Source organism: Artemia sp. Qi Xiang Cuo, chromosome 3 (assembly GCF_049724085.1).
Source record: "Artemia sp. Qi Xiang Cuo chromosome 3, ASM4972408v1, whole genome shotgun sequence".
Lineage (NCBI taxonomy): Eukaryota > Metazoa > Arthropoda > Branchiopoda > Anostraca > Artemiidae > Artemia > Artemia sp. Qi Xiang Cuo.
The window spans coordinates 88175944-88196636 of NC_142796.1; the positions used below are offsets into that span (position 1 = coordinate 88175944).

At 35.0% G+C, this 20693-nt stretch overlaps 1 protein-coding gene across 1 annotated transcript in view; it reads left to right on the top strand.

The window, feature by feature from the left end:
* LOC148954711 (xyloside xylosyltransferase 1-like) overlaps positions 1-20693 on the top strand; it is a 46372-nt gene that overhangs the window by 13226 nt on the left and 12453 nt on the right. The window contains exon 2 of the mRNA XM_089087212.1: positions 20184-20537. Within this exon, the coding sequence (XP_088943338.1) occupies positions 20184-20537 (354 nt within the window). The remainder of the gene's footprint in view (positions 1-20183; positions 20538-20693) is intronic.

The window sequence follows — 20693 nt, forward strand, 5'->3', positions numbered from 1 at the left end:
CTAGAGAAAACTGTTTACAAGTCCTTCAATTATTGGCAGTAAAAGTTTAAAAAGCTACCGCCCGCTTGAAGGAGACGTTTTTAAAAAAAATTTCCCTTGTTTTTGCAAGCCAAGGCACGTACAGTGGAACGATGTTGCTTTTTCTGTTGTCTAACATCTTCTGGCAAGTGTACATTGCCCTCCGTTAAATTTAAACAAAGTTCAGATATTAGATTAATGAAATCATTGTTAATACCATGTTTGAGTATGGCCTTCCAGAGTGGGAGTTTTGAAGTGCCTAAAACAGAAAATAAATGCCGTTGTTCGTGTAGTTTCTTCAGTGTCATAATGGCAAGTAATAGCTTTTTTACTGTTCACCGGAAGATATACTGTAATTTCATTGTCATAAATATCTGTGACTACACGTAGATCCTCGGGTTTGCTCTGATTAAGATCTAGCAAAATGTAGCCGTAGGGCTTATTTGAGTGTACGCTGACAGCAGAAGTTTGGGGGCGCCTGGATATATTTGCTTATTGAGAGCTATTAGCGAGCTAGAATCACGAACAACTCGATAGATAATATAGATAGTGCAATTCAAAGTAAGGGTTCTCATACATTTGCTCTGATGAAACAGATTGTGTAGAGCTAGGGTTATGGAAATGTTTTCATGATGAGAGCGAACAGTGAACAGCTGTAGCATTTCCTGTGAGAACTGTTCAATGGATTCAGCCAAATCATCAATAATCAGCCACGAGTTTGGTTCAATACTACTGAAAACATCAAGTCCCCGTATGAATTGTATTGGTATGGGTGTGGCAATAACTTTTATTTGATCTTAGGACTCCTGCCAAATACTATAGCAATAATAAATTTTCTTTGGTTTTCCAAAAACATTTTATTACAATTTTGAATTATTTTAGCTAAAAGTTTCGTTTTCCCCGACATTGAGTGACCACACAGAAACGATTTGAATGGTGTTTTAAATTGATACTTACTGCTGCTGTTGACAACAGTCGGACTACAACTAACTGTAAATCCTACTCGTCCAATGAATAAGTAGTAGTAATTTTTTCTTAGAGCTATCTAGTACACGAACAACAAAAACAATATTTCATTCATTTATTCGACATAAAAACTCTATTTGTTCAAGAGGAACAACATAAAAAAACACTTCCGTTCAACAATAACAAAAACTCTATTTTTTCAAACATTATTGACATAAAAAATGACACTTTTTGTTCAACAAGAACAACGACACTATATGTACAACACTTATTGTCACAAAAAAAACACTTTTTGTTCAGCAAGAACACACATTTTTGTACATTAGCACTTTTTGTACAACAGCACTTGAAAAAAAAACACGAACATGAACATGAACTTAAAATAGCACAGTTGAACATTATGAATTTAATTCCCTCCACCCTCCAGAGAGCCGCGGGCTGAAAGCGGGCCGCGGGCGGGACCCCCCACCCCCCGGAACCCCGGGCCGAAAACCGGCCGCGGGCGGGACCCCCCCCCCCCAGGGATTGAAAAAGTATACAATAGTCGCCGTCACTGCTGCTACAGGTTGGGTTATTTTGGAGCATGAAAGGGTTAGGTTTGGGTTAAGTTTAGGTTGGGTTAAGTTTAGGTTAATTTATTCAGACCAAGCTGATTGTGATAGTTTATGCATTCAACCCGGTCTGAAATACGGTTGTGGCCATGGGGCAGTACATTTACACCATTCTCGAGCATAAAGACTGTCGGATATACATGACATTGCATTATTTTCCACTCTAACAGTATAATTTTTACACTTTAGAGAGCGAATTGCAAGCACTTGTGCTCTCAGCACTAGACTACTCTCTACACAGTCTCTGTACGCACTCATGTTAAAATTGTTCTTTACAAAATGTGTAGGCACCCCTTTACACGCCTGCTTTACATCCCTGTTATGAGTTTCCACGCAATAAACTTTAGGACCCGGGAACACCCCCTTGGATATCAAATCACCCCCCATCTCTAATTTTAAAATGAGCAGTTAGTTGGGGGCCTGACATTTCACCAACTCAGGGTAGAGGGACGGATTCCAGTTAGTGAAATCCATCCGCAAGCTGATGTTTTCCCCATTTTCTAAATCTCCCAATAAATCACCGGTTTTTACTTTTAACAGCAGAGAATCTTTATCCCCATAGTAAACTTGAACCTCCCCCTCCCGTGGCCATTGTACCTTGCACACATTATAAAAAAACGACAACATGAGATTTTTGGAAATTTCAAGTACTGAACTACCTCCTGCTATATTCTTGTTCAGCACCACATTTCTCTTTCTCCTGTGTAGAAGAACCATGCTTGTCTCTATGCTCGTGAACGATGTAAAATTGGGGTCAGCAATAACTCGTGCAAACTCTTGAGGGTCAGTCACGACGTCACAACGAGATCTGTTGCGTACGCTTTCACACATTTTGCCAAACGCTGAATTTAGAATGAGCTTGTACATTTCCTTCTCTACTTTAGTGTTTGCCCGAGAGCGTTTATCAACAAAAGTGTCGATAAACGTCTTTAAGTAGGGTTTTTGATTGAATTGCAGGACCATATACATTTTGGTGATCTTGAAACCATTGTTCACTGTCCAATGCAAAAGAACATGATGAACAACAATATTCTCTTTAGGGTCCTGACCTGCAATCATTTTTTCTTAGAGGGGGTCCAGTGCATCCCCATATCCTCAACCAATAATCGATTGTAGGGACTCGGCGAGTTCCTAGTCACTGGTCGATTGATACAGGGAAAAACAAAATCTCTGACTGAATTTTGAAGCGCCAATTGAATGTGACCATCAATTTCAAAGAACCATCCTTGTGGCCCTTTGTCCTCGACGGTGTTAATGTTGGGGAACTCAGAAGGATTCTCAAGCGATTTATAGTTCCCACATGGCAAAGAGTAGTGAGACATTGTCGAGGGGTACAATGAGTTCATGTCCAAGAACACTGCATTTGACTTTACACCGGTGTTGTTTTGCCCGCTTGGATCTGTTGTCAAAACGCGATCCCCATGAAAAACATACCCACCCCTCATTGATCTTTCTATAAAAAAGGTGTTGATATACATCAGTTATTAAACCTTTTTCCTCCCTACTAATTTTCAAAATCAAGTCCATCACCAAATGTGGTGTGGAAAAATAATAGCCTATATCTAGTCCAAACTCTGAATAGATTTGGTCTGTGTTTTTACAGACAATATCTAACAGAGTTAAAACGTCACTGGCCATGTAGAGTCTACAATAATCCCACCCTTTTTTACAATTCCCCTTAGCCCACACCTTCTTGGAAAATTCATATTCCTCGGCAGTGCATTCACTGTTGGTGAGGGTCCAATTAATTTAGTCAGTGCCTTGACCATACACTCTCCCTCATCCAACGTTTCAACTTTTTCTATCAGCTGCATACTGTTAGAACTGTCTCTTTGCGCGTGGGCGTAGGAGACTGCAATATCTTGATGTTCCTTGATTCGATTTGGAAATCGAGGATCGTTCACTTCCACTAACTTCGCTTCACAAGCCAAAGAGATTTTATTGCTCTGAAGGAGGGTGTTTTGAAAAATTTTAAAGCGTAAAATAGCCCTATCCGCTGAAACCGTTTCCACTGACTGGTAGTCATGCCGTCTACAGTGCTTCATATGATCCCGTAGTTTTAAATCGCTACGGAGTTGTGATAGGCATGTTGGACAGTAGAAATGTACACCCCCCACCCTTTTTACCCTCCCCCAGAACTCTACTAATGTCTGTAATTGGGTTGAAATGGCCAATTGCATTGGGTTCACTAGGTGGTGTGTACAACAACCAAACCCAGTGCTTCACCAGTTCAATCGACGGGTCTCTTACTGGGAACACCACCCCCTTCTTTTTAGGACGAACCCCATCCTCAAATTTGGTTTCATATTGAACCACAGTAACGCCGATATTTAAATGGGCATTGGCGCTTTCAAAATATCAATAGACCTGAGGGTTACTGGGTATTTTCCCTCTAAACAAGTTAAATCTACAATGGAAAAATCGGACCCCTCCTTCCCATGCACAGCCTAATATTCTAAATTCGTCTTGGTAGCGTCATTTCGTAGAGGCTCGAATGCTGATCTGAGGAAGGCATACTTGAAACATTTTAGGCCTGTTTCAAAACAGATTCGCTGAACACCTTGACAATCTTCTAAATCTCGATTATATTTTAAAACTATTACCCCCTCCCCAGGCCCCCCTCTTAAAATAAAATCTTTTTTAAATTCACAAATATTACAGATTAAGTTTTCAACAAATAAAACTACAGACCAACTCCCGTTTTCGTTATAATTCTCGAGATGCGTAATAATGTGATCTATCCAATCAATAAAAACAGCCTCAAAATTCTCTAAATGGGGATAGACCACTCGCATCTCGGTGTGTACATAAACCTCACTTTTTCTCTCATTTAAATAAAACACCTTTAAAACGATAGAAACCTTAATTGAATCCCTATCTCCCCACAACTAAATTTGGTTTCCTAGCTGTGCACGAATTCTATCTACATATTCATGAACAATTTCTACAGGGTTAAACACAAAATTACCACCCAAAAGCGAATTAAAAGGGTCACCAAAAGTTGCAGTTTAGACAACTATCATATTTAAAATTGAGTTTGAGAGCTGAAAGTCAGGAAATGATGTAAATTGGATACTCTTCCCCTCCCCCTATTGTATGTTATCATCACCCCCTCCCCCACATTGTTCATCAAAAGGATTTTTTTAAGACATTTCATCCTCCCCCTCATGTATATTATCACCACCCCTCCCCCACATTGTTCAATAATAGAGCCATGAGAAGCCACTTCAGTTGTTTGAAGTGGAAGTATGAAATCAGTGGGGGAGGGTTCCCTGTTAATTTCCGGGTAAAATCATTTAAAATTTATAAGGTATTTGGACTCAAGTCCCCCTGCCCAACTGTGCTATTATCTACATTAAAAAAATTGGCTAAAAAATCGTCAATATTATCTGGAATTTCAATGGTGTTTTCATACCATTCATTGATAGGCAATGCTTCATTGATAAGCGATGCTTCATTGATAGGTGATGCTTCATTGTTGAACTCCATAGCATATCTTATTCTTCAATCGATGGTGAATACGGAACCAGAACAACTTATAAAAGAAAAATTGCTTATTTTTAAAGTGTCTAAATCACCCTATTTTTAAAAATTGAATTATTATTTAAAACGCGCTTAGTAGCAGCATTTGGTTCCCTACTCTATATATTCTGAAAGTTCCAACTTAATACAATCTAAAAGATGACAGAAGGTTTTGATTTTGCCATAAGAAAATTTCATATTAATAATCTATATCTGCTATGAAAAAAAACTGGGGTCTTTACTAGGTAGCCTATCCCTTTCAGGCTATATACAACTCTTTCCGATAGAAAATTGTTTTTTAATAATACAGTTTATAACGCAAAGATTTTGCTATGGGGAAATTATGATCGGAATATAGTGCCTTTCTTGGCTTCACTATGAGAATTCAGCAGGCTGAATGTATATAATAATTGACCTGATTCAAAAGGGGGAGCGCTATATTTCCTTTAGGAGAAAAATATCTCTGCTACGCTTTTACTGTGATGAAATGAAAGGCTTACTTCTATGTCCCTTAAAACTTAAATATTCTAGCGAAAAATAGCATTATTAGTTTCAAATGGTGAGATAAAAGGCTCTCTCTCAGTAAACTAGAAATTAGCTAAAAATATTATTATGAGGTTGAAAAGATAGCGAAGATGCCTGCAGTAGGCAGAGAAAATAGGAAAAATTAAAAAAGAGCGGTTTCTTTGACAAGCAAAAAAAATTACCTTATATTTAGATATCTCTGAGGGGGGGGGAAGGAGCAGTGAAATTTAAAACAAGGGGTGTGGAGGGGGATTATAGTGAAAATAACATTTTAATATTTCTGACACACTTTTACAGTGTTGAAAAATAGTGAAAAGAAAAGGCTAAAAAAAGTAGGAAGAAATAGATAGATATTTCTATAACCAGGTAGAAATGCTTACATTTTTATATTCCGTCTGCACTTGTGTGCCTGAAGGCCCTGGCAAAGTATGCTGGAGGGCAACCTCCTGACCTTGAATAGACGTGTCAGTTCTTGAAGGCCCTGGCAAAGCATGAAGGGGGGCAACTTCACGATCTTTCGCAGCCGGGCCAGCGATATATCGGGCTCGTGCAGCCGAGGCTGTAACTTGACGAGGCAGCATTGAGGCTCGATTAAGAAGGGCTTGCATAGATGTGATATCTATGTTGCCGGCTTGTACAGCGGGGTTCTCCATCCTTGTGGCCCATTGTCTTTTTGGTTTTTGACGAGACTGCATTGGGGCTGCCTCACCCTCTGTTGCTCTCTTCGATGGAGGGGGCACACATTCTTCATAATTGGACTTAAAAAGAAGAAAAAATTTAGTATGAAAAAATGATTCCTTTTTTTACAGAAGAAAAATTAGTAGCCCCCCACCCCCGACCGATAATTTTGTCTAGAAAGCATTTATCGCAAAGAAGCCCCCTCCCCCTTTTCAGCAAAGCAAAAATGAAAATTTGCAAGAAATATATTAGGCTTAGAAATCAAACGTTTTTATTGTACAACCTGTGAAAAATAATTCCCTTGACAAACAGTAGTCTGTAGCCTTAGGATAGAAATCAATGTTTCTATTTTTACCATTTAGAAAAAATTAAATGTTGCAGTCTATAGGCTTTAAAATAGAAAAAATATTGTTAACACACAGCTTATAGGCCTAAAATTTACGATCATAGGTAAAAATCCTATTCAATTTACACACAATAAAGCTATGTATCTTTTTCTTAAACCCGCCCCCCGCCTTACTTTTCACACGAAGAAACAGTTTGTTTTCACCTTACAATGAAGGTGTTAGAAGCGAGGCATTGCCCCTTCCCCGGCTCCCCCCTTTACATAATGTCCTAAAAAAGCATTAATTTGGAAATAACTCGTTTCTCTACTTCCATACAGGTTGCGTTAAGGCTTAGCTTAATGAACGCAATCTCTTTCTGCATGAAACTGTTTTAACTCGATGGGAAAAACTATCCTTGTTCAGTGAAACCTTTGGTTAAGCCGCTAACGTAAGGATTAAGAAGCCGGATGTACTTTAAAAGGGTGACAGTAATTATCAGCTATTTAAAACTTTGTGAGAAATCTGTAAGTCAAACCATAGTGGCTTAATAGCTAAGGGATTGACAGAAAGTTGGCTGTCAAAAGGAGAGTTTAAAAACATAGTTATTTCCATTGGAAGAATTAAAGTCGTAAACAGAGGGGGGAGAGGGGAGGTTTACAAGGTAAAAACGAGCGTATTTTGCGCTTTCTATCGAGTATAAACATTATATAGAGGAGTTTGTATTGTGGGGGGGGGGGGTGACCTGAATTTGAATTTATTGTGGGGGCTATGTAAAATGATTTTATTCGAAAATAAACTATGAAAATTTACTAAAGAGAACTCACATTATAAATCTCTCTAGCCAAAGCTTCCAAGTCGATAATATCCAATACTTTATCCATGGTGTCTTAGAACTTTCTGAAAGTTTAATTACAACGCATGTCCGTTATATACAAAATCTCAAGGGCAAATTGTGATATAATGGGAAACCTTAGATAACTTCCCTGATTGGCATAGAGAAAGACACGTGATCCTGTTTCCCGTTATCGGATCAATACATTCCCCACCGATTATGTAAATAAATTTCTCGAAAATCACTTCCCCCTCGAGTCCTAGATCAATAGATCTCTCCCCACCGTCAATGCGCATGTGCAAACTTCACCCCAGTGTCAGGTCGATAATTCGTTGGCTCATAGGTGAAAATTAAGTCCAGTTATGGATCGAAAAATAAACTATTTCTGTAAAATCTGAGCGAATAAGGGTTTTTGGCCGTAAACTCTAGTTTTTTGTAAGAACATTATCAAAAATACAATTCATTGGCTCATTGGTAAAAATTAAGTCCAGTTATGGATTGAAAAATAAACTGTTTCTGTAAAATCATAGCTAATAAGGGTTTTTGGCCGTAAACTCTAGTTTTTTGTAAGAAAATTATGGAAAATACAATTCTATGGTTCAAATCTGAAACTTAAGTCTATTTTTAGTTCGAAAAATAAAACTATTTCCGTAAAATCTGAGCTGAAAAGGGTTTTTGACCGTAAATTCTAATTTTTTGTAAGAAAATTATGGAAAATACATTCGTTGGCTCATAGGTGAAAATTAAGTCCAGTTATGGATTGAAAAATAAACTATTTCTGTAAAATCTGAGCTAATAAGGGTTTTTGGCCTGAAACTCTAGTTTTTGTAAGAAAATTATGGAAAATACAATTCGTTGGCTCATAAGTGAAAATTAAGTTCAGTTATGGATCGAAAAATAAACTATTTGTGTAAAATTTGAGCTAATAATGGTTTTTGGCCGTAAACTCTTGTTTTTTGTAAGAAAATTATGGAAAATACAATTCTCTGGTTCAAATCTGAAACTTAATTCTGTTTTTGGATCGAAAAATAAACTCTTTCCGTAAAATCTGAGCTAAAAAGGGTTTTTGACCGTAAACTCTATTTTTTTGTAAGAAAATTACGGAAAATACAATTCATTGGCTCATAGGTGAAAATTAAGTCCCATTATGGGTCGAAAAATAAACTATTTCTGTAAAATCTGAGCTAATAAGGGTTTTTGGCCGTAAACTCTAGTTTTGTAAGAAAATTATCGAAAATACAATTCTCTGGTTCAAATCTGAAACTTAAGTCTATTTTTGGATCAAAAAACAAAACTATTTCCATAAAATCTGAGCTAAAAAGGGTTTTTTGACCGTAAACTCTAGTTTGTTGTAAGAAAATTATGGAAAATACAATTCATTGGCTCATAGGTGAAAATTAAGTCCAGTTATGGATCGAAAAATAAAGTATTTCTGTAAAGTCTGAGCTAATAAGGGTTTTTGGCCGTAAACTCTAGTTTCTTATAAGAAAATTATGGAAAATACAATTCCCTGGTTCAAATGTGAGACTTAAGTCTATTTTTGGATCGAAAAATAAAAATATTTCCGTAAAATCTGACCTAATAAGGGTTTTTGACCGTAAACTCTAGTTTCTTGTAAGAAAATTATGGAAAATACAATTTTCTAGTTCAAATATGAAACTTAAGTCGAGTTTTGGATACTCATAATGATGAGGACTGATGGTTCTAATTCAATATTTTTTTTTCATTAGAACAGACTATTTTTTTTAAAAATTCGAAATTATTCAACTTTATTTATTTTTTATCTTTTTTTTGTACGTGTCTTAAAATGACAAAATATGCCTGCGGCTCTAACAATTGTACTCTATGATTGGTCAGAGATACAATGTGGCTTTCCCATTGGTATTTTATGTCCGGTTATTGACACTACCTAGTCTATTGCATGTATTAAATCAGTATTTTTTACGCAGTGGAACGATAAAAACATAAGTCATATCTTTAAAAAAAAAGTGAAGATGGAGCATTTTAATAAAGTGTGTTTACATAACAAGGTTATTGTAGCATTGAATGCTGACAAGGAAAAGTATTTAGACTATGAACCAAGTACAAGTAGTAGCACTATTGGAAGTGTATGCATGCATTGTCATGACAGTAAGGAATTAAATTTCTTTGGAATAGCGAAAAAATTCAACTCTTATTTTGGTGGTTATGCGAGATTGAGATCTCCAGAGATGACTGCACTCAAAAAGAATGCCAACATAAAAATAATCATTGAAGATAGAGGACAATTCCTTGCTACTGCTGCAGGTAACACATTATCTACTGATACACCCAATCGTCAGCTTTCGGGTATTAGCATTCAACGGAGGGTCAATAAAAGAAAGGCCTACTCTTCTACTAATATCGTAAACCATATCTTGTCTACGTGTCGAAACTGTTACCTGTGCAAAAATAATGTGATAATAGACAGTGAAATTGCCAGAAAAATAAAAAGAACATTGTCAGAAAATATCACTATGGAATATAAAGATGAATCGATGAAAAACAAAGCACCAGCAAACGTTACTACCATTTATCAAACAGTCAATGAACCAAATAACACCAAAGACGAAAAGCATATTGAGCCTTTTGATGAGACACCAGTAAAAATTGTGTATGACTCTAAATGGAATAGTGATTATTCTACTGATTACGAACTAAGAGAAGACAACAGCTACGATATTAAGAGAGAACATGGTGAATTATTTTATGAAACAGGTTCAAAATGTTCAAAGTTAATCATTGATATTAATAATGTATCATAATATTTTTTGAATTAATATTCTACATAGCATAATTTAATTAAAAATTTATTATGCATTACCTTGTTATGTGCTCATTATTTATTTTCGGGTAAGCTAGCATATCAAACGTTTAGAATGTCTATTAAAACATCGGAGATGTAAGAAAAGGAATTTGCATACATCTATTGTCAGAAACATGGGATAACATTGACAAAATCTAGCTATCAGAATGAATAAATTCTCTATCAACATCCGTTGTTGGATATGTTATTATGTCATTATGAAACAATTGTAAGTAAGTAGGTAAGTAAGTAATTAACTAGGTAAGTAAGTAACAAACTCTTTCTTGAATTCACCTCTTGGATACACAATACAGAAATTTAATTCAGGAAATTATGAAAAAAATTGAACAAATTCTTTATTAACCTCGTCATTTTAAGATACGTACAAAAAAAAAATAAAAAATAAATAAAGTTGAATAATTTTGAAGTTTAAAAAAAATATTTTGTTTTTATGAAAAAAATATTGAATTAGAACCATCAGTCCTCATCATTATGAGTATCCAAAACTGGACTTAAGTTTCACATTTGAACTAGAGAATTGTATTTTCCATAATTTTCTTACAAAAAATTACAGTTTACGGTCAAAAACCCTTATTAGGTCAGCTTTTATGGAAATATTTCTATTTTTCGATCCAAAAATAGACTTAAGCTTCACATTTGAACCAGGGAATTGTATTTTCCATAATTTTCTTATAAAAAACTAGAGTTTACGGCCAAAAACCCTTATTAGCTCCGATTTTACAGAAATACTTTATTTTTCGATCCATAACTGGACTTAATTTTCACCTATGAGCCAATGAATTGTATTTTCCATAATTTTCTTACAAGAAACTAGAGTTTACGGTCAAAAAACCCTTTTTAGCTCAGATTTTACGGAAATAGTATTATTTTTCGATCCAAAAATAGACTTAAGTTTCAGATTTGAACCAGAGAATTGTATTTTCCATAATTTTCTTACAAAAACTAGAGTTTACGGCCAAAAACCCTTATTAGCTCATGATTTTACAGAAATAGTTTATTTTTCGACCCATAACTGGACTTAATTTTCACCTATGAGCCAATGAAATGTATTTTCCATAATTTTCTTACAAAAAACTAGAGTTTACGGTCAAAAAACCCTTTTTAGCTCAGATTTTGCGGAAATAGTTTATTTTTCGATCCAAAAATAGAATTAAGTTTCAGATTTGAACCAGAGAAATTGTATTTTTCATAATTTTCTTACAAAAAACTAGAGGTTACGGCCGAAAACGCTTATTAACTCAGATTTTACAGAAATAGTTAATTTTTCGATCCATAACTGGACTTAATTTTCACTTATGAGCCAACGAATTGTATTTTCCATAATTTTCTTACAAAAACTAGAGTTTACGGCCAAAAACCCTTATTAGCTCAGATTTTACAGAAATAGTTTATTTTTCAATCATAACTGGACTTTATTTTCACCTATGAGCCAACGAATTGTATTTTCCATAATTTTCTTACAAAAAACTAGAATTTACGGTCAAAAACCCTTTTTAGCTCAGATTTTACGGAAATAGTTTTATTTTTCATCCAAAAATAGATTTAAGTTTCAGATTTGAACCATAGAATTGTATTTTCCATAATTTTCTTACAAAAAACTAGAGTTTACGGCCAAAAACCCTTATTAGCTATGATTTTACAGAAATAGTTTATTTTCGATCCATAACTGGACTTAATTTTCACCTATGAGCCAATGAATTGTATTTTTTATAATTTTCTTACAAAAAACTAGAGTTTACGGTCAAAGACCCTTATTAGCTCAAATTTTACGGAAATAGTTTATTTTTCGATCCAAAAATAGAATTAAGTTTCAGATTTGAACCAGAGAATTGTATTTTCCATAATTTTCTTACAAAAAACTAGCGTTTACGGCCGAAAACCCTTATTAGCTCAGATTTTACAGAAATAGTTTATTTTTCGATCCATAACTGGACTTAATTTTCACCTATGAACCAACGAATTGTTTTTTCCATAATTTTCTTACAAAAAACTAGCGTTTGCGGTCAAAAACCCTTGTTAGCTCAGATTTTACAGAAATAGTTTATTTTTCGATCCATAACTGGATTTAAGTTTCACCTATGAGCCAACGAATTGTATTTTCCATAATTTTCTTACAAAAAACTAGAGTTTACGCCCAAAAACACTTATTAGCTCAGATTTTACAGAAATAGTTTATTTTTCGATCCATAACTGAACTTAATTTTCACCTATGAGCCAACGATTTGTATTTTCCATAATTTTCTTACAAAAAACTAGAGTTTACGGTCAAAAACCCTTTTAGCTCAGATTTTACGGAAATAGTTTATTTTTCGATCCAAAAATAGAATTAAGTTTCGGATTTGAACCAGAGAATTGTATTTTCCTTAATTTTCTTACAAAAAACTAGAGTTTACGGCAAAAACACTTATTAGCTCAGATTTTGCAGAAATAGTTTATTTTTCGATCCATAACTGGACTTAATTTTCACCTATGAGCCAACGAATTGTATTTTCCATAATTGTCTTACAAAAAACTAGAGTTTACGGCCAAAAACCCTTATTAGCTCAGATTTTACAGAAACAGTTTAGTTTTCAATCCATAACTGGACTTAATTTTCACCTATGAGCCAACGAATTGTATTTTCCATAATTTTCTTACAAAAAACTAGAGTTTACGGTCAAAACCCCTTTTTGGCTAAGATTTTACGGAAATAGTTTTATTTTTCGATCTAAAAATAGACTTAAGTTTCAGATTTGAACCATAGAATTGTATTTTCCATAATTTTCTTACAAAAAACTAGAGTTTACGGCCAAAAACCCTTATTAGCTCAGATTTTACAGAAATAGTTTATTTTTCGATCCATAACTGGACTTAATTTTCACATATGAACCAGAGAATTGTATTTTCCATAATTTTCTTATAAAAAACTAGAGTTTACGGCCAAAAACCCTTATTAGCTCAAATTTTACAGAAATAGTTTATTTTTCGATCCATAACTGGACTTAATTTTCACCTATGAGCCAATGAATTGTATATTTTCCATAATTTTCTTATAAAAAACTATAGTTTACGGTCAAAATCCCTTTTTAGCTCAGATTTTACGGAAATAGTTTTATTTTTCGATCCAAAAATAGACTTAAGTTTCAGATTTGAACCAGAGAATTGTATTTTCCATAATTTTCTTACAAAAAACTAGAGTTTACGGCCAAAAACCCCTATTAGCTCAGATTTTACAGAAATAGTTTATTTTTCGATCCATAACTTTACTTAGTTTTCACCTATGAGCTAACGAATTGTATTTTCCATAATTTTCTTACAAAAAACTAGAGTTTACGGTCAAAACCTCTTTTTAGCTCAGATTTTACGGAAATAGTTTATTTTTCGATCCAAAAATAGAATTAAGTTTCAGATTTGACCCAGAGAATTGTATTTTCCCTAATTTTCTTACAAAAAACTAGAGTTTACGGCCAAAAACCCTTATTAGCTCAGATTTTACAGAAATAGTTTATTTTTCGATCCATAACTGGACTTAATTTTCACCTATGAGCCAATGAATTGTATTTTCCATTATTTTCTTACAAAAAATAGAGTTTACGGTCAAAAACCCTTTTTAGCTCAGATTTTACAGAAATAGTTTTATTTTTCGATCCAAAAATAGATTTACGTTTCAGATTTGAACCATAGATTTGTATTTTCCATAATTTTCTTACAAAAAACTAGAGTTTACGGTAAAAAACTCTTATTAGCTCAGATTTTACAGAAATAGTTATATTTTTCGATCCAAAACTCCTTATTTTTCTCTACTACAGTTAGCCTCTTTAGTAAATACATACGCGTACAGAAAATGATCATCTCTTTAAGTTTGCTTAAAGTGCGGTGAGATGTATTCTCACGAAAAAAAAAATAAAATTTCAACTGTTACATATACTTGAAATTTATTAAGAATATTAATAGGGGGCATCCCCTTCCTCCAGCTCCTCTTTTTCCCTTGACCAGACTGTATTCGCGTGGCTCCCGATGGGGCCATCTATCTCCAGTTGTTGCATTGGAGTAATACCATTAGCCTTAGCTCTCTTTTGAGGAGGAGAGTAATTGCAGGAATCTTCCTCCTTAAAAACAAGACAAAATTTAATATGGAAAAAACAATCCCCCTTTTTACAGAAGAAAAAATTAGTCTGCACAAAGAATCCCCCCTCCCTCCCCCTTACTTTACATTCGATGAAATAGTTTGTTTTTCACTTCACAACGAAGGTGTTAGAATTGATACATTTCTCCCCTCCTTCGCCTTGTATTTTTTATAAAACCGTCTTAATCATCAAATACAATTGAAAATAGAATATCTCTCGTCTAATTTGACCCAAATACAATCTTTTTCAAGGAAAACCCTTGCCGCTATCCATAAACATGTGCTATTAATATGTGATAACACGAGCGTGCGAAGTCTGTTTTCCAAAACTGACCGGTTCTTGTAACACAGATGCTTCTATTTAAGCAGGTAAAGAAAGCGCTTTTTAATAGAATGAATGAGAAAACTGACATTTTTGAAGGAAAAGAACTAAAACTAATGAATTAAACTCATAAACATATGAGGGGAGGGGGGGTTCAGATTTACGTAATAGAAAAAAGAGCGTACTTTACGTTTTCTAGTGACTATAATCATCATATTGCTGGGTTTGTACTGTTGGAGGGGAGGGGGGCTATGTCCTACTGAAATTTGAATTAACTAGTGGAGAGGTATAATGATTTTACTTGGAAATAAATTAAGAAATTTAGTAAGCTGTACTCACATTGTAAATTGATTGTATCCATTGCTTCAAAGTCAATAATATTTAGTGTATTATCCATGATATGTCAAATCATTATGAAAATTTAATTGTAAGGTATGAACATTTTATAAAAAATCTCAAGGACGAATAAAAAATCACTCCTTTTATTTGTAACCAATCACCGATCAAGTTATCTTATATTGAGCAACCTCCGCTGTCTCCGATTCGACCCCTAAAAAACAGATGTTGGCTCAAAAAACAGTCTGCTTTAAAAACTTGGAGTTGAAACAAACTTGTGTGGGAATCCCCGCTCATACTGCTCGTTTGTTTGCAATGTTTAGGAACCAGTGGGGAATCCCCGCTCGTTTGGAAAGGTACCAAAGGGACATAAGCAAATAGCATGTAGTTTCATAACGTGTTTAATCACGTGTAGAGGTCCCATAGAATAACATTGGAAGGCCATGTGAGAAGATACTCACTCTCTTTGAAAAGGTGTAGAGCTTCTATAGAAATGTTTTTCCTATAGCTTCACGCAAATAGCATGTAGTTTCAAAACGTGTTTAATCACGTGTAGAAGTCCCATAGAATAACATAGGGAGGAACATAGTGCTATAGAATAGCATGGGAGGGAACATAAACCCTTAGAATAGCATAGGAAGGAACATAAACCCTTAGAATAGCATGGGAGGGAACATAAACCCTTAGAATAGCATGGGGGGGGGGAACATAAACCCTTAGAATAGCATAGGAAGGATCATAAAACCTTATAGTAGAATGGGAGGGAACATAATCCACCCAAAACCATAAGTACATGCTCTGGGAAGATGCCAAGGAACATAAGGCATGCAAATCCATAAGTACATGATCTAGAAAGACGCCAAGGAACATAAGGCAAGCAAATCCGTAAGTACATGCTCAGGAAAGGTGCCAAGGAACATAATCCACCCAAATAATACAGGAAGGAACATAATCCACCCAAATAGCGCAAGAAGGAACATAGAGTCATAGAAACGGAACATAGAACTCTACTACTATTCCATATATGAAGGGGTTGCCCCCTTCAAAAATACCTTGCTCTATACGCTAATGTTTAACTGTTTGTCTCAATTTTTTCAGAATGGCCCCTAAAATACAAGGGCCGTTTAATTAGAATAGGTGGATTTTTTAAAAGTGCTAAAAGCTTTAGCGCAAAAAGCAAGATATTGAGGTGGGGGGTACCCCTTCATATAAGGAATAATTTATGTTCGTTTTGAGTTGTAATGTTGCTCCTTACTTTAAGTTAAAAAACTTTTTTTTATCTAATTTCTGATCATTTTTCAAATAATCCCAGTAAATATGGCTCACTCTCCAAGAAAAACCCCTCGCTGAAAATCACCACAGCCCCTGGGGGGAGGGCAGTAAGCTTCTTAATTTGCCCATTTTTTACATATAGCATTTATTATTGGGCATTATACGGAGATTTTTTGGTGGGAATTTCTGCGGGGAGAATTTTCCATGGGAAGGGAAGTTCCTTGGGATTTTTAGGTAAAATATTAAACGGTGGGGGAGGGAAAAATTTCCTGGCATAATTAGAAAAACAGTCAGAAATTAAATAAAAAAAACTAACTTTTTGACTAGTAATCATGAGAAACATCAAAAGTAAAAACAAACAAGAAATATTCTCCGTATATGATGATGATGCCCCTTCCTCATCGCTCCCTCTGTATGTTAAATTTTGACTATTTGTCGTATTTAAAACTGTCCGTGGTAACGAACTGTAAGTAAGACGCGACTCGACTCAACAGTAACCGAAACTCTAAAAAAATGGAATTTTGATATAAATAGATACATGAAAAGAATCGACTATTTATGCTGATTCATATATATATATATATGATTTATCAAGTTTGGTGTTACCCATAAAATTGACGAGCCTCAGAAAATTTGCCTGATTTTCAAAATAGGGGGGAAACATCCCCTAAAAGTCAAGGAATCTTAATGAAAATCCCCACTTCAGATTCAGCATACCAGAGAACCCTATTGTAGGAGTCTTTAGCTCCTAGATACAAAAATGTGGAATTTTGCATGCTTGCCAGAAGAAAGGTCATGGATGCGTTTTTTTTCGCATGGGTGATTTTATCGAAATGGTAGCCCAAGAAGATCGGGAGAGGGGGCATTCGAACAGAAATTAAAAGTTCTAGTGCCCTTTTTAAGTAACTAAAAAGATTGGAGGGCAACTCGCCCCCCTCCCACGTCCCTTTTTCCCAGAGTTATCCGAACTAAATCAAACTAAATTCCATCAGAATCTTTTCTATTATTGTAATTAATAATTTCTAATCCTTTAATTTCATAGAAATTACACCCCTCCCTCTCCTCAGAAAAACTGGAGAATAATTACCAAGAAAATGTACCGCCTCTGTATAAATAATTAGATAATGTGAAGGGAAAACGACATCCAATCATCCAATCTAAATATTGAGATAGCCATTAGGTTCAGTAAAGTTGAAAAGTCTAATAATTATGCATATAGGGGTGACAAGGCCGCCCATGATTTTCCATATAGTATTTGTTATTGGGCAATATACAGAAATTTTTCGGTGGAATTTCTGCGGGGGATTTTTCACGGGGAGAATTTTCCGTGGGAAGGAAATTCCGGGGGAAATTTACCAGGGAAAATTTTATATAGTACGGGTTGGGGGAGAGATTTCCTGGTTTAATTAGAAAAACTACTACTAATTACTAGCAACTCACCGCAGTACCTAGCCGCCTGAGGCCAACACAGCTACGCACGCTCCTCCTCCATCCCAATTAGAAAAACGGTTGGAAATTAAACAAAGAAAAACTAATTTTTCGATTAAAAGTCATGAGCAGCATCAAAACTTAAAACAAACAGAAACTATTCTTCGTATATTAGGGGCGGCCCCTTCCTCATCCCTCCTTCTTTAGGCTAAAATTTGACTCTTTGTCCCATTTCTTTAAGAACGACTCCTGAAACACCAGGGCAATTGAATTTGAACGAGAAATATTTCTGAAGAACTTGAAGACTTTTTTTTATGCAATTACACATGAAACACCTATAGAAAATGGACTGAATTTGCTTCAAGGAGCGAGATAAGTTGAACAACACCATGTGGTACAAGGTTATCAGAATAGCACATCTACAATTTTCCAGAAAGGGCTTAGGGTACAAGTTAAAACTGTCAGGGGGTTATAGGGGGCAACTGGACCTAAGATTTGACTTCGGAGGAGAAGGCAGAGTGGCAGGGTCTGCTATTTTGTCTAAAATTTGTTTCTACTTTCGACATTATAAGCCCCTGTGGGACTAGAATATGTTCCCGGTGCAGTCACAATGTAGGTAAAAGAGACACTGTTACCTAGTTTATCAAGACGATATAACTGCATTATCTCAAGAACAGACTGGGCGATTGGGCAAAGCTTCAATAAAGTTTTTCCTCCCTTTCTTATCACACTAAGGGGGGGGGGGTAAAAATCCATATTTAACTTGAGAGGGGGTGGGGTATGGAAGATCTAAATAAATTTTCCTTACACATTCCTAAAATTTTTGCGGGGGGCGGAGGCAAATAGAATTCAAATTTTGTGTTGGGGGGCTAAAATATGATGTCTCCGATCCACCAAAAAGTATTTAGATTAAAAACCCCTATGCTAATTAGAATATATTTCGTTTTAAGTAGCGAGATAAGTCAAAAGACACTACGTACTCCAGTAGAGAAATTTATACAGTAGGTTCATCCTGAAAAACAGCCAGTGCAAACATTTCAGTAGCTGGATCAACTTTGAATAAGTGCCTACCCATGAACAAATCTAATGTAGCTTATGTTTCTTCCGGTTTATATGTCCTCTGGAGCAGCTTCATCTTGGTCAGGCTTCGTATAATGGTTGAGATAGGCAATGATTGTACTGGTTAAATTTCTCTACAGTGCTATGTACATATAATATCCTTAGACACAATATCTCAGTAACGGCTTTGGGATCGTTTTGGAATTGACTGTGGGTGTTGCGGGACGTGAATAAAACAATAAAAGAGAGTATAAAATATAATAATAAAATAATAAAAATAAATAATATAATAAAAGAGAGTATAAAACAATAAAGTGAATAAAACAATAGAAAACAATAAAACTTGTTTTAGGAGAGGGTCCTGGACAGAACAATAGAAACTATGTGTCCAAGTTATCAAAATAGCCTATCTGTCACATCTTGGGAATGATTTGTATTGATCAAGCTGAAACTTCCGGGCGCTGGGGGAGATCACGTAAGAGGATTTTGTTTGTTGTGTTTAGAGGGAAGGGATTTCGTTTGTTGTGTTTAGAGAGAAGGCATGAGGAGTACAAAATTTTGTCTCCAATTTACCCAAGATAAAAATGTAATACTTTAGAAGCAAATTTGGGCTATAAACTTGTAGGCCTACATTAAGGGGGTAGGGGTAAAGTATAGCGGGTGTGTATGCCTAATGTGTTAGGTACAATTATTTTTCATATTAAGCAGTAAGAATTGTTTTCTAACTTCACACTGTCCATATACTTTACACACACACCCCTAATGTGCAAATATATAGTTCAAATTATATATTTTTCATCTATTCTGTCACCTCTCTTTGTCTTGTCTCACGCTAAGCTGAAGGAAATTGACGAAAAAACCAGTTCTATAAAGCGTCAATGAATGAACAAACTAGAGCGGTAGGGGTTTTAACGTACAATTACCGTCTTTTATTCATCGGAATATGGGGCAAAACCTTTTTTTTGAAGGTTCTAGAAGAATTATTGGGGCGATAGCCCTACTCTTGTTTCTGCCAATTTCTGTTCACTATAATTTTTACTTTCCCTGTTTGGTAAGCGTTACTTTTCCGTTCACTTTCTGTTTCATCTATTTATCTTCCGCGGTATTTGTTATCTTTACACTTGGTGTAATTATTGATTTTAATTTCTGTTCGTTTTGAGTTTAATTTATCCATTGATAGTAATTTCTGTTTGTTTTCAGCCTGAAATATTGTTTGACCTTAAATCTGCTGTTCTTTTATGGGAAAGTTTTTTCTTTTGATTTTTTCTTAATTAGTTATAAAAAATTCATTTCGGTTTTCCTCTTTGAATTTACCTTTGTAAATATTCATATTTGCAGATAACTTACAGATTTGAGTCTCTTAAGAGCATAGCAGAGTCTTATCGAAGTGAGATCAATCTCTCTAAGAAGTACACTTGGTCTGGTGATGAACGGTTCAAAGCGTCAGATGTCACCTTCCATCTTAGACCACTTTTTCCAAGAATCTTTAGATATGAAAAAGTCATCGCTCTGGATGTCGACCTGGACTTCAGGTGTAGCATAGAAGTGCTTCACAAGCAATTCGAAAATTTGCATGGAAATCACATTTCTGCACTGGCTTATAATCAGTCGCCATACTATAGGAGAGCCTTACGTAGTTATAGAATAAGAAATCCAGGTACACATATTGGAAACTTCTTCCCTGGCTATCAGGTAGTATTTTCTTTTACTTTATCCTTGATTTTTTTTATCTTTAATTCAGTATTTCTGTATTATTATTTTATTATATTGTATTTATGCTATCTACTTAGTTACTACAATGCATTTATATTAATTATATCATTTATCTTCCATTTCATAGAACTTTTT